Here is a 13,615-nt window from a genome sequence, read left to right as displayed (position 1 = left end):
TTGTACTGCTGATTTCGAGTCGAGCATTCTAACTACATTAATTTCAACTTGTAACGAACACGCACTGTATCCGCTCACTCTCGGAGAGACCGAGAACGACTCTGAGGTGTGAGAAAGCCGCAGGGGTTGAGAATAAATAAAAATCAATCGACAAAAAGCGAGAAAATACTTCAATTTTTTTATATGCAAATTACTATTGATAACATGTTAAATACAAGTTACGGGGGTTTTTGTGTCACGTTCCTTTGCGCACGTGATTGTGCAGCAACTCGGACAGCATCACTCCCAGGGTCTTATCTTGGCTCCATAGAGTGGGGCTCAGTGTGTGCATAGTTTGCCGGACAAACATTAGCCAATTAGCGGGAGTGCACATGCATCACCACTTGTCACAATAATGTGTAGCCTTGTTGTAAAATAAGATTAATAAAAATAGCAAGGTATACTGGCCAGTTTATGTATGTTGAACTTATTTTGTACCTTACATAGCCAAGCACGCTTAGACCATCTCTCACACTATGCTCAGCATTAGGGTTATTAATATCAGTTACTCAACCTTATTGATAATACAAAAAAATCCTTAAGTTTGCCACGCGTATCAGGATGCAACGATAGAAACTGAGGTGTAGCCCTGTGTGTGCGCACGTCTGTGTGAAGGTACCAGGTAGCGACTTACAAGCCCTAGCAACGATGCCTTATGATGGTTGTCACCAATACCATTCAAACGTGCCATGAGGTTAGAATGTTCACGCGCGCCAATCGGTTCCAATCGTCACAAAATTATCGTTGGATTAAATTATGGATTCCATCGCTTTTGGAATTCATTATCTAATTTGAAGTGTTGTAAACAAAATAATTGACCAAAAACCATAGAGTGTGCAAGTAAATTATGTTTCCAAAGAAGATTGTTAAATACGTCACGCACACACACACACGCGCACGCATTGACACGTGTATACTCCCAGCTTTGCTTTGTCATAGATATATCTCAACAGGCTCTCTCGTCCATTAAAATAGAGTAATTAAATAAATAGAGTTCAAATCTAGATTAAAATAGAGTAATTATTTGTTATATACATACAAATACTATTGAAATTTTTGCCTGATCTGAGTTGCACCTATTCTCCTCTGTCTACAAGCCAATTTTTTTCCCCTCAAAAATATGGAGAAGAAAAATAATTCAACGGATTACAAGCACAAGTCTGCTTTTCAGGCCTCTGGTGAATGAATGGAAACGCCAAATTCTTTCAGAGGTGCAAAAGATATCCGAGCATTTATACCGCACACAAAAAAAACACTAGGGAGAATGAAAATAAAAGAGGCTTAAAAAAAAAAAGAGCCCAACACAATGTACACAAAAACGTCAGCAGCAACGTAAAATACGCAAAGCTACAATGACCGGAATTTTCAATTGCAGCAGGCTGGGTTATATTCCGTTACACTATAAATCCTAACATTAAAAAAATACGAGCACACGCTGAAAACGATTCTCTTAAGAGATGCAATGCAACAGCGAGAGTTGGTAACCAAGTTAATTTGTGCAATCTCAGAACTCCCACGAGATCAGTCAGTCGAAACATCAAGACCTCCCTTTCCTCTCAGTGCAAACCCCCCCCCCCCACCCATTACTTGTCATAAACCCTCTATTTTATATGAGGGGATGCCGCCACGGTGCTATGGATAAGCACATTGGACAAGCAATCCAGAGGTCGCCTATTTGGTTTCATCTGTTAGCGTGGCACAGCAGTTTAAACAATGTTTCAAGTTTATTAGATCGCCCCTCCTCCATCCACCTAACATTATAAATGGGTATGCCACAGTTAGTGAAGCAAAATGTTGCGTGTGGTGGGGTAAAACGTGGGTACGTCCACCTCGTCAAGATCAGTGTGGAAGAGTAGGCCAAAAGTACTCTATAAAAAGAGAGGTTCTCCAGAGCTCCCTCGAGTAGAGGCCCTTCCGCCAGCAGAAAGCAATCACAGGGCTGCACCTTAACGGTTTTACAGGTAGGTTCACCGAGACAGCAAATCTCTGCTGTATGAATCTGTGTAATGGAGTGTTTTTCTTTAAAAGGACACCATTTCTAGGTCAGTCTAACTGCTGCTAAGTTTCTTTTCGTAAGTGGGCGACCACTGAGAGCATGACAAATGCCTTTGTTCGAACAGAGAGCGAATCGTTTGAGAATAAAGTAATACAGAAAAATCGATGCTTACACGACCACCCCACGGTGGGCCATTGTCCCGCGTTGCCAAATACATGAATTTCACTCTCAATGCGTTTAAACTATCACCCTTGTCTGTGATTTTAAAACAAGCTGGCCAACATAAATAAGACAACTTTTTGACTGGTGCTATGTAAAAACAGACATGTGGTTCAACAGTATCTTCTTTATTTTTCATGTTATTTTATACTTTTAAAAGGTTTGTATTTCTCCCTCCACTCTCAGGGTGCATCAGTGAGTGGCATCGTGGTTGGCACACCCACCCTTGGACAGAAAGGTTGCCCGTTAAAATCCAACCTTCGAATATAATTGGGGAAAGGAATTGCGTACCAAGAAATGTTTAATCAAAGGCCCGCTTGCATTGTTTAGCCGATTCCTTTAATTTTTTTGTTCATATTTCACGAGAGGAAAGTGGAGCGCCCGGCGGAAATCCACCAAGCACACAAATAAATAATCGACCTACTTGCTGTACTGTTGCCCACTGTTACGCTCTCCAACTGCCAATGAGTTTTTCATACACAACTCCAATGTACGATGTGTAACACAACACACCATTTCTAGATCGTCTAAATTGTCAAGAGAACTGCTGAATGCTGCACCAGCTGTGGGGAACACAGGTTTCGGAAAAAGCTGAAAGGACAGGTCAGGAGATTTGAGACGCAAACATGACAGGCTACAGTGCCGTAAGAAGAGAGCGTGGCAGACAGAGGATAGGGATTGAGGCAATCACAGTTTGAAGTAGAAGCCTTGAAGCAATTATCTGTACAAGGGTAGGGAGTCAGCAACGTAGACAATTAGAGGCAGCGAGAACCAGACAGCAGGGGTAGTAGAGAAGGTCCTAATTGTTAGAATGAGAGTTCCAAAAGGAAAATCATGAATCTCATGCGATGGATACAATGTACTGATCAGTCCTAATAAGAATGAAACCAGCATATAGTTGCCTTGTTGTCCCCTGCCACCTAAATTAGAAATGCCACAATCTCGATCGGCTCTCTGGAGCCGGTGGCTATCACAATGCTACGTGCAAAACACAAACAAGAACGGGCGACATCGTCCTGATATGCAAAGCATGCTCGGAAATTCCTGTAAAGTTTTTTCTTCTTTCGAAGACACGTATTTTACATACATATAATCTTTTCATAAATCTGCAATGGTGTGTATGTACGTTTAACTTACTTCGCACCGTACGTAGCCAACCGTGCTAATCGAAAGTATGATAATGGGAGGAAGAGGGGGTGCAGTAGGGTTGGGTTTTAGGTGGGAGGGGGGGGGAGTGGAAGTGGAAACCATTCGGCGGGTTACCTGCTCCGAGCGAGCAGGGCTTGCTCGAGTCCGGGTCGGATTCCGTGTCAGAGCAGTCGCTGGAACCGATGCGTAGGGCGCCCAGGCCCAAGATGGGGACCGCGGCGGTGGGGGGTGACGTGCAGAGTCCCCCGGGGCTCCCGGCTCCCGCGTCCACGCACGTCTCACAGTGCTCGGGGTAGCGCGCCCGGAAACCACTGAATCCCCCTGCGCACGTGACACGTGACCCGTCCAGGAGCAATAAACAAACAAGTTTTGCTGTTAACCATGATAAGTCATGAAAGTCAACGCGATTTCATGCTCAAATGAACACTGAGGTGGTGCATATATCCCATTTACAGCCCTGAGCCAGTGGTGACCATTCCACATTCTCATGGCAGGAGCGAGTCTTTACATAATACAACAACTGTTGACTTAAATTTTGATTTAAAGCTTTCGTGACTGCAGTAATTCATATTCTTAGTTTCTTCGGTAAAGTCACGTTGAAGAGAAACAATGTTTTATATATATTTTATTATTTTGTTGTTTCTCTATATAAAACATTGTTTTATATATATTTGATTATTTTGTTGTGTCTCTTCAACTGTTGACTTCCCCACTCTGCACGACTAATTTATCGACCCTGGAAGGATTATGGGGTGAATCAACCCCAAACAAGATTCCAACTTGCAACCTTCCAATTGTGAGCTGCTTACGATACCACTTAGCCACTTTGATGCGTACAACAATGAGATATAAAAAATAAGCGTGATGCTTTGGTTTTTTTCGGTAAAGTCACGTAGATAGAAAATAAAACATTTTAAAAAATTACAAAAATGTAAATAGATATATTTTTTTCTAACTATGTGACTTTACCGAAAAAAAAAAGAATATGAATTCCTGCAGTCGCGAAAGTTTTAAGTCAAAATTTAAGCGTGATGCTTTTTAAGACTCCACCCCCAAAACAACTTGAGCATGCTTGGATATGCTATAATTCATGATGCAGCAAAAGTGGAATGAGAAATTGTTAAATAGGAAAGGAAACACACAAAGGTTAAGCAAATCCTAAAACTATAATTAAAAGGGTGCCTTAGTCGAATTATCCGAGGCCTATAAATTTATGTTGAAAGATTATAATAGTGTGCCTAAAGCCTGGCTTTGTGTGTTGGAAATTAGCAGTGATGACTAATCATCCTAATCATGCCTTAGGCACTGAGATTCATGAGCTAATGTTGAGGATTAGTTTGACAGTATAATCATCAGATTCATGGCCACTTTTACTCTTGCCGTACAGCAAGGAAAAATGTATTTGGGTGTGGAGCATTTACCCAGAATAAAAAAAAAATTGGCAGCTATGCAACTAGAAGCTCACCAGCACTGCCAAAAACACTGGCCAATAACAGGAAAAAAGAGCATGCTAATGTGTTAGCCCATGGTCCTTCTTCAGAGCTGACAGAAGACAGCTGAGAAAGGGCAAAATGCTTTGATTCAAGCTTCTACACTCGCATCACAATATATAATGAACGCGATGATTTTTTTTTTAAACAAAAAAGAGGAAAAACATTGACAATTCTCGGGGCGCAAAAATGCAGGCATTTCGAAAAGCTAACAAAACCATTGGCTAAAAAAACTCAAAATTCGATCAACGAAGCAAAGAAAACAGAACAAAACTGTACGGGGCTAACATGCTGAAGGAGCATTGACAGCATGGAAGCCACACGTGGGTGTAAGAAGCGCGTCAGGTTGCACAGGGTTAGGAGGCAAGTGAGATATGCCAGAGATAGCCTGCCGAGTGACCTGCCACAGCAGTCTCAAGTTCTCGCAGGAATTCTGTCACTTAATCGCATCCGCCTTTAAAATCACATTACGGCTCTCGGTTCATGGCAAAATAATATAATCTGGTACGTGCACGTTTTGGCACGACTGTAAAAGGTTATCGCCAGTGGATTGGTAAATTATTAAATGATTCAATTGCCAGATAATCCTTCAGTAGTGCTAATGCAAGGGCTTTGGGAAAAGAACACGATTTTTTCCCCCATCAAAAGTCCACGTAAAATAAGCGGAAGGTAAAAAGCAGGAACAACAATAATATGTCCTTAATATACAGTGCATTTTTTCATGTAAGTATTGGTTATTGCTTGTAAAAACGTTAAAAGAGAATAACCTGGTGGTGATAAAAGGGACTTATTGGCAAAAATGTTGGGTAATGTGCATTTTCAGTTTTTATTTTCAATATACACATGGGTTTCACGGTAAAGTAGCATCGTTTATTTCCACGGGGCACTACCTTCAAGTGGCAAAAGAAGCTTAAGATCGTTTGAGGACATCGGTCACTACATTGGATCGGGGCTCCCACATCAGTCGGATAATAAAGAGGCACGACAGAATGTAATCCATTCACAAATTCACACTGACCACCAGCATGGCAAAGAACGGTCACATTACAGCTCCCCATGACGGACATGCCCAAACAACAAAACTCACAAATGTGGTTCTTTTGAGATGTGTGGTACTACACAGATTACAATTATAATTAGGCAAGATTTTGTTTGTTATACTTTGTGTTCCTTGATATCGTCCATGGGCCAGAGTGAAATTGGAAGCGCCTAGGGTAGCAAAACTTTAGTCGTACCAATTTATTTATATGGCTAAGAGTGAATAATTTGAGAGCCAACTCATGTCAAATAGTTATCACAGCTTTCCCTGGTATTGGCCACGAATAAATTGGAACTGCTAAAGTTATGCCATGCCAAGTGGCACCAAAAGTTAAATATATGATCTCGGCTCAAACAAATAGACTGCACTATGTGGTTCAGACCAAATATACGACCACTGGAAAAAGACAGCATGAGATGTCATGAAACTACATTTAGTCAGCATTTTTTATTTTATTTTCAGTCTTGTCAAAGAGAGTCTTCGGGAATACTTAGTCAAAACTTCGCCAAGAGTAATAATGTCCATCCAACAATAGACATCATTGACTAAAAAAAACCCCACTTAACTTTCCTTCCTAATTTCGTTCGTTAAATTAACACTGCATTTCAGCATAAAACTTACTGGTGGACTGTGGCTCACAGATTTGCTATTTTCCTATGGCAGATACAAGAGGAAACAAGCTCTACTTGCATTATTATCCCGTGTGCCACGTGGGTACTTAAGAATCAAATCAAGGACAAGTCACTGTAGTTAATCTATAGGCGATTAAAAAACTTAAACATTATTCCACTCTCATTACGGCCTTGCGAGAAACACAAGATGATGGATTTATAACGGATCCCACAGCATGCCGATGTATAACCAAACGAAGGTATTTCGCCAAACAGATCACAGAAAAAGTACATGTAGTTTTTATTCTATGCGAGCAAAAATAAAAGAACATTAGGTGGGGGGGGGGAAAGGTTTGTCCTTATTTTGCTCTGAAAACAATGCTGGACCATTGCGTGTGGGTCACTATATTTTTCGTTAACCATCTTTTTTTTGTTATCAGTAAATCTCTGTGACGTCTATTAGGTTACTGCTCAGAGGAAAAATAAATATTTTAAATACCACGACCCTTGTTAGGTAATTGCGGGGGTTGGAACAATCACAACACAGACCACATTCCCAATGCAGCTTCGAGGCACAAGTTAAAAGCATTGTAACGCTATGCAGCACCACGGTTAAATCACAGAACTTGCATTTACAAAGGCAACGATACAGAGACCAACGCGGGAGAGGGGAGGGGGAAGGTGGAGCGGAAGTGACCGGAGCCTTGCCTAAATGCAAGAAAGACCTAGAAAGCAGGCAACATTGCTTGTGGCATCAACAACATGGCTTTAGTTATACACGAATGGAAAATAGGGAAGTTTATAGGGGCTGGTGGTGTTGGGTTTGTTATTGGGGAGGCAAGGGCTAAAATGTCAACAACAAAAAAACCCACATTTGGCGACGAAAACAAATCAAGCTGGCGACAATATATTCTTGGTTCTTTCGGTAAAGTCACGTAGAAGGGAAACAATAAAATAATAAAAATATAAAACAATAAAATTCTCACGACGTTTCGACTGCAACACAAGCAATCATCATCAGGTGACATTTATGAAAGTCTGTCTGGTTATTGCCAAGTGTGCTTGCAGATCAGATGAAGTTAGTATTCATAAATGTGACTCCGTGAATGGGATCGCAAGCTTGACATTTATTATTAAATAGGTGACATATCTGTAGAAATACGTCCAGCGTGCGCAGTTAAATCATCGCGGTACTGTGCTCTAAGCCTAAGTCTCTGTTTTACATATACGTGTGTGCACACACGTGTAAGGTATGCGTGTGCTCACACAAACGCACACGGGGGGGAAGGGTAAAGATCTATAACACAGGTTTCTTGGGTTAGATCGCGTAAATGTGTCGTTAAACCCGCCACCACCCGACAAAGTCAATTAGTAAGGTTTGTCACGTAAACAGAACATGCCAATTCGTTACGAGTACAGCACACAACATTTACAATCTGAATGTAAATGTTGTGGATTGGCTCTCCAACACACTGGTGTGCTGTACTAGTAACGAATTGGCATGTTCCGTTTACGTGACAAACCTTACTAATTGACTGTGTCGGGTAGTGGCGGGTTTAACGACACATTTATATATTTACACGATCTAATCCAAAAAAACTGTATTATGGATATTGGTCGCAAAAGCCTACGTGTTAAACGGGTAAAGATCTATTCGCACACAAGGTAGGCTCGTTGTGCGTTTCACTGCCACGTGTTAAACATTTTTATTTGCCCATGACTGTCTGGGACCAGTCGAGAAAGCTGCAGAGGTTCTCACCCAAAGATCTAAAGACCTCTGAAATGGCACCGTGCTTATTCCACTGTAGGAAGAAGAGGATGTCTTATCTTGACATTTTACCAACGTCTTGCACGCTGGCCAAATGGATCGTCTGCCGTGCGAGTAGCCACAATTTACGTCACCATGAGCAAGTTGCCAACTGACCCACAGCACAGTGCACAGGATAGTAATACTCATTGCTAAACTTGCTGCAAAACAACAGGAAGGCCGAAACTGTTTACCAAGGCAAGCTGCTTGCACTAAGAGCAATGAACTATGACCTTTGCTAATACTGACGGATGATCACGATGATGGAAGGGCGCTTTTTTTGGTTGTATGATAGAAATTGTGGTGTGGATAGTATTGAGGTTATGGCCAAATATTACCAAATTGCATTCGGATATTAATGGCAACCAAGGTAATATTGACAGAACGTGGAAGGTGTCCTATTACCTGGCATGCACTTGATTATTCCTATAAATACCTTCCATTAAGTGTGGCCACATACACAAAACTACATTTGCTTTCAGCTTAATATTTTTACAAAAGCTTTTGAACAATGCTGTTCAATTGCAAATCAGCCAGCAGTTGCCCTTAATACATCAGGGAGGTATTCCATCTAAAGTCTTCTGAAAGGCAGACTTGCAGACAGACTCATGTCATATATTTCGATTTAAAGCTTTCGTGACTGCAAGGGTTCATCTTCTTTGGTTCTTTCGGTAAAATCACGTAGAATGAGAATAAAATAATACATTTATAAAATAAAATAACAATAAAATTCTCACGACGTTTCGGTCACTTGTGTTGTGGCCGAAACGTCGTGAGAATTTGATTGCTATTTTATTCTATTAATTTATTATTTTATTCTCATTCTACGTGACTTTACCGAAAGAACCAAAGAAGAATATCATATATTGTTCATATTTTGGAGTCTAAAATTTACGCAAAGACAAAGCTGAAAATACCTTTTTGTGACCGATGTCGTGGGGTCTTAAACACCCACGAGACAGTGCACTATTTACATAAGACATCTTTATAGACTTGTTTTACACTGGGTTGCATTTTTTTCCCTGTCAATTTATTGACAATCTAATATTTGTTTTTCCCCAGGATGGTACTTTGCATTAAGTATAACCGGATTTAGGGCAAGGCGATATTCAGTAAATTTATTTTTGTTGTGTTATTTTTAATTCCAGTGTCTCTTTCCTTGCCGGAATTTGTTTTTGGTCTCGATCGTTATAAATCAAAAGGTTTTATATTGCTTTTATTACAGTGTAATCTCTCGGTCTACTCTATAACTTCATCACCACCTATATATTTTTTTATCGTGCCTTTTACAGTCATGGCGTCTCACGTAAAACACTTCAAGGTGACATCTCGACCAGTTTATAAACCGTATGGAGTCACCAAGGGAGATGCCACTCAAGTATTATTTTTATATGCATTATGTATATACACAAGCGCTTTCAGACCTTAACACAATGGTCGAGCGCTAAGGTGACACCTGATTTTGTACGTGTAAGATTTACCAATAACAAGCGATACTAATGAAACACACATGGGATTATTTAATAAATGAACACCTATCCATATCTCCAAATAAACAAATATATCAATCAGCCTATCGGCCTGCCTTCCAGACGGAATGTAGTTGCGTCCAGCAGCGTTTGTTTAAAGCGAACCGACAGTGGTGTCCACCTTTCGTCACCCGAGTGAGACCTGGTAAACATGTACTACTCTGCTGGGCCGCCAAATGTTGTAGGCAAGAGAGCACCGCGAGTGTCAGTCAGATGCCTCCTCACATCATACGAGACCAAAACCCCCATCACGAGCCAACCAAAGACATCACCCCACCAGCAGCAAAAGCAAGCAACCACTTCCCTAATGAAACCAAAAATGCTTCAGGGTCCGTCCGGCCCGCCAATACTGTGGGAGCTCACCACGCATGGCCCATTGACAACAAACGCTGCCTTGTAACTGAAAAAAGTCAACCTTTCGAGCGATGGCTCCGCTGAATTATGCACCATTTACAGTACTATACTCTTGACTGGTATATTTTATTATTTTCTTGGTAACAGGATGAGTCAACAAGTCTATATTTGCAAAGGGGGGCAGCTGCAAAGCACAGAACAATGTACACTATATTGCAAGCAACAAAAACAAACCACAGCGCATCGGCTCATGGCTCTGGACGGTCAATGCTTTTCTGTGAAGAAATGTTACCGTGTAGTTCTACAAAAAAAATCGTGCCACTACTGCAAGACTTCTCCCTGACATTCAGATAATAAACACCAAATCACCCCAAATCATAAAATCTCTCCCACGCTGCCTCCGAATGAAATCCCAACATCAACTACACGATCACCCTGGACATTTGGGAAAAGAAGCGCTTTATAGCTCATCGGATTTCTTCAGTATTAATAAATATTCAGATTCTGATCTTAAGATCCTTAACTGATTGACTCACAATGCCGAGCTGTCTCCACGCGTCTCACTCTACTCCACTAAGGCCTCCGTTTATGAAACCTCAAGTCAACTTCCACTCAGAGGATGGTCACTATTTCTCTACTGCTGTATGGAACTGTATCTCCACCTGCAACCATACACGCACTATATTATTTGGCTGCTATACATTTACAAGTGATAAGCCACTTAGTTGACCTATAATTTGTGGCCAGGTAGCTTCCGCAACAACAAAAAAGCGCTACATAGCTCAGTGAGCCTCCAAACCTGGTAAAATAAAATTAGTTTTAGTTTAGTTTACAGCATGCATCATGCGATGCCGTTGCACTTATTTATACCCCCCCCCTTTGCATAACGTCGAAGAAAACAAATTTACCACCACCCCCCTCCCCCCCAAATACGAGTCGTGAATTTTACCTTGAAGGTAGAACGCCTTGCATCCGTCTTCAGATAGCCTCTGCAGCAGCAGCCTCAGCAGCGACCCACACTTCTCTCCATCGCCGTCCGCGTCTCCGATGCACCCTTCCGACTCTTCGTGGTTGCCACCACCACCTCCACCACCTCCACCACCCGCAGCCTCCTTCTCCTTCCCACCTCCGTCGACGTCGCACTCCCGGTCGTCGTACAGCACCACAACCTCGCTCCGGCAACGGCACGCGACGCGCTCCTTCTCCAGCTCGCCGTTGCCGAAGAGCGAACGCACCGGCAGGTTGCCCCGCCGCAGACGTCGCAGCATGAGCGTGGGCAGCGAGACGTTGACGGCGCCCTCGATGCGCGCAGCCTCGAAGAGCTCGCGGGCGCGGCAGTCGAGCAGCAGGAGGGCCCCGCCGCTGTCCAGCTGAGCCTGAAGCCAGTCCACGCTCCTGGCGCGGTTGGACATGGCCGAGGATGGGGCCGAGGAGGCAAGCGGCGGCTGTGGCAGTGAACGAGGCAGCAGCTGTAGCTGTAGCGGCGGCAGCTGTAGCGGCAGCAGCTGTAGCTGTAGCGGCAGCAGCTGTAGCAGCAGCAGGTCTTGAGGTCGTCAAGCCCTCCGCCCGCACGCCCTGAGGTTCTTCTTTGTTGGTCGATGCTGCTGCTGATGAGGATTCCGGTGTGATGTTGGCAAGATTGTTTGAATTATGATGGGATGTTTTTTTTGTTGTTCTTATGATTCCACAATGCTGTGGGCTTGACACACAGCGATGAGTTGGACGATTGTCGCTTGGTTGTTTAGTTTATTAACGTGGCTCGATGTTAACGACTTAAACGAGAAATGTTTGGCGAGGTTTGACAGGATGCGTTAGAAATATTTTTTTAAAAGTCAAATCAACTTAATTACGCAATCACTCTGATGATACGAACATAGTTTGTTTATATTTATCTTGATGTGGTGTATTAGATATGTAAGTTATTTTAAAAAAATATATATAACAATCTGCGATGTATGGATGGGGTTTAAAATGTTAAGTTTACAAGTGACGACGGCGATGATGATACGTAAGACAATCTTCCAAAGTATTTCTTGAAGCGTGGAGTTTTTCCCGTTTCTTCAGAGTCGCAATATTCACGGGTCCTTGATCAAAGTTTACTTCTCTCCGAAGTTCATTAACACACACAAAGGCTTGGTCCAAAGCTGCCACGACGCTCTTCCGAATCGCTGTTGTGAAAAAAAAAACAGGGGGGGAGCCTAAGGATGTTTTTTTTTCTTTCTGAGGACGTCAAAAACAACAACAAAGCTTCTTATCGGTTCGAAAGTTAAAACAAAAAAATAATTGTCTTGCAGCGACGAAAAACAACGTGGATTTCCGTGTCGAAGCCCGGTTTCTTGCGAGCGTTAGCATGCACAAGTAAACGTCAACGTTTGTCCTTGCCGCTCTTTGCCCAACAGTGTCTTGATAATCTTCACGCGCAGCTGTACCATTGTTTTTTTTTAAACTCAAACGTTCGTTAAACAAAAATGAAAGAAAAGAAATCGTCAACGTCGTTAATACGTTGCGCGAATAACGTTGCCAGGCATCGTTAACTCCTGCTACCTAAACTACTGTCCCGGGGGGTTGAGCGACCGAAGTTTAAACCGTGGCGCGCGAATAGTAACGGTAAAATTACAGCGCAAAATAAGTTTGTATTCGCCACACATTAAACGTTCACCAAATCGTACATTTCATTCACGTGCTGATATTACACGCGGGAGCACATACAGCGACACGGGCTTAACGTAAACAAAACCATCGCTTTCCACCAAACCACCAACTTAACAGCCGTATTGTCAAACGCACATCAACCACCCGCTCGCCGTGCGCCAAGTAACAACGTTGTTTCCCCCCCCCCACCACCACTACCCCAAACAAATTGAACCGGTCAAAACTAAACAAAAAAACCCGCCACCCGCTTATCGACGGCCTAATACTACACACCGACCGCGCTCGGCCACAATCGTCGGTCAATAACAACAACAACAACGAGAAGATGGGGCCAAGTAGCGAGACGAGATGCTGATTCGGGTAAGCTGGAAGTCTCCTGCTATGGTGGTGGTGGTGATGGTGGTAATGTGTGTGTGTGGTGTGGCGGGGTAGGCGCAGACGGAATGCTGGCGGCGCGGGCGACGGCTGCGTCGCGACTGAGCTCATGAATAGAAGCGGCGGCCACGCAGCCTCTTTCATTAATAACCCTCACGCCGTGGAGGGAAGGGGGTCTTCAAATACCTACAGCGGACGGGCACGGCGGTGGGCGTGAGCAAGCAAGCCGCAGGTTAACGCCCCGCACTGCGCCCATTGGCTGCCCGAAACCGTGCTCGGCTTATGCGTTGTAGGAAATGTAATGTAGTGGGTTACCCCCCTCCCCCCCCGCGCATACCCCCCTCGCGTCCCCCTC

At 43.1% G+C, this 13,615-nt stretch overlaps 1 protein-coding gene across 1 annotated transcript in view; it reads right to left on the bottom strand.

Annotated features, from left to right (window-relative positions):
- LOC116951234 (dual specificity protein phosphatase 6-like) overlaps nucleotides 1-13,398 on the bottom strand; it is a 32,913-nt gene extending 19,515 nt beyond the window's left edge. Inside the window, exons 1-2 of the mRNA XM_032969723.2 lie at nucleotides 11,183-13,398; nucleotides 3,518-3,724 (exon numbers count right to left, since the gene is read on the bottom strand). Of these exons, the coding sequence (XP_032825614.2) occupies nucleotides 3,518-3,724; nucleotides 11,183-11,645 (670 nt within the window). The 5' untranslated portion in view covers nucleotides 11,646-13,398. The remainder of the gene's footprint in view (nucleotides 1-3,517; nucleotides 3,725-11,182) is intronic.
- Between the last annotated feature and the right edge of the window lie 217 nt (nucleotides 13,399-13,615).

Source organism: Petromyzon marinus, chromosome 42 (assembly GCF_048934315.1).
Source record: "Petromyzon marinus isolate PM22_M1 ecotype Great Lakes invasive population chromosome 42, UKy_Petmar_22M1.pri1.0, whole genome shotgun sequence".
NCBI lineage: Eukaryota > Metazoa > Chordata > Hyperoartia > Petromyzontiformes > Petromyzontidae > Petromyzon > Petromyzon marinus.
Note: the sequence above shows the minus strand (reverse complement) of the source record. Positions and strands in the feature narration are given on the sequence as shown.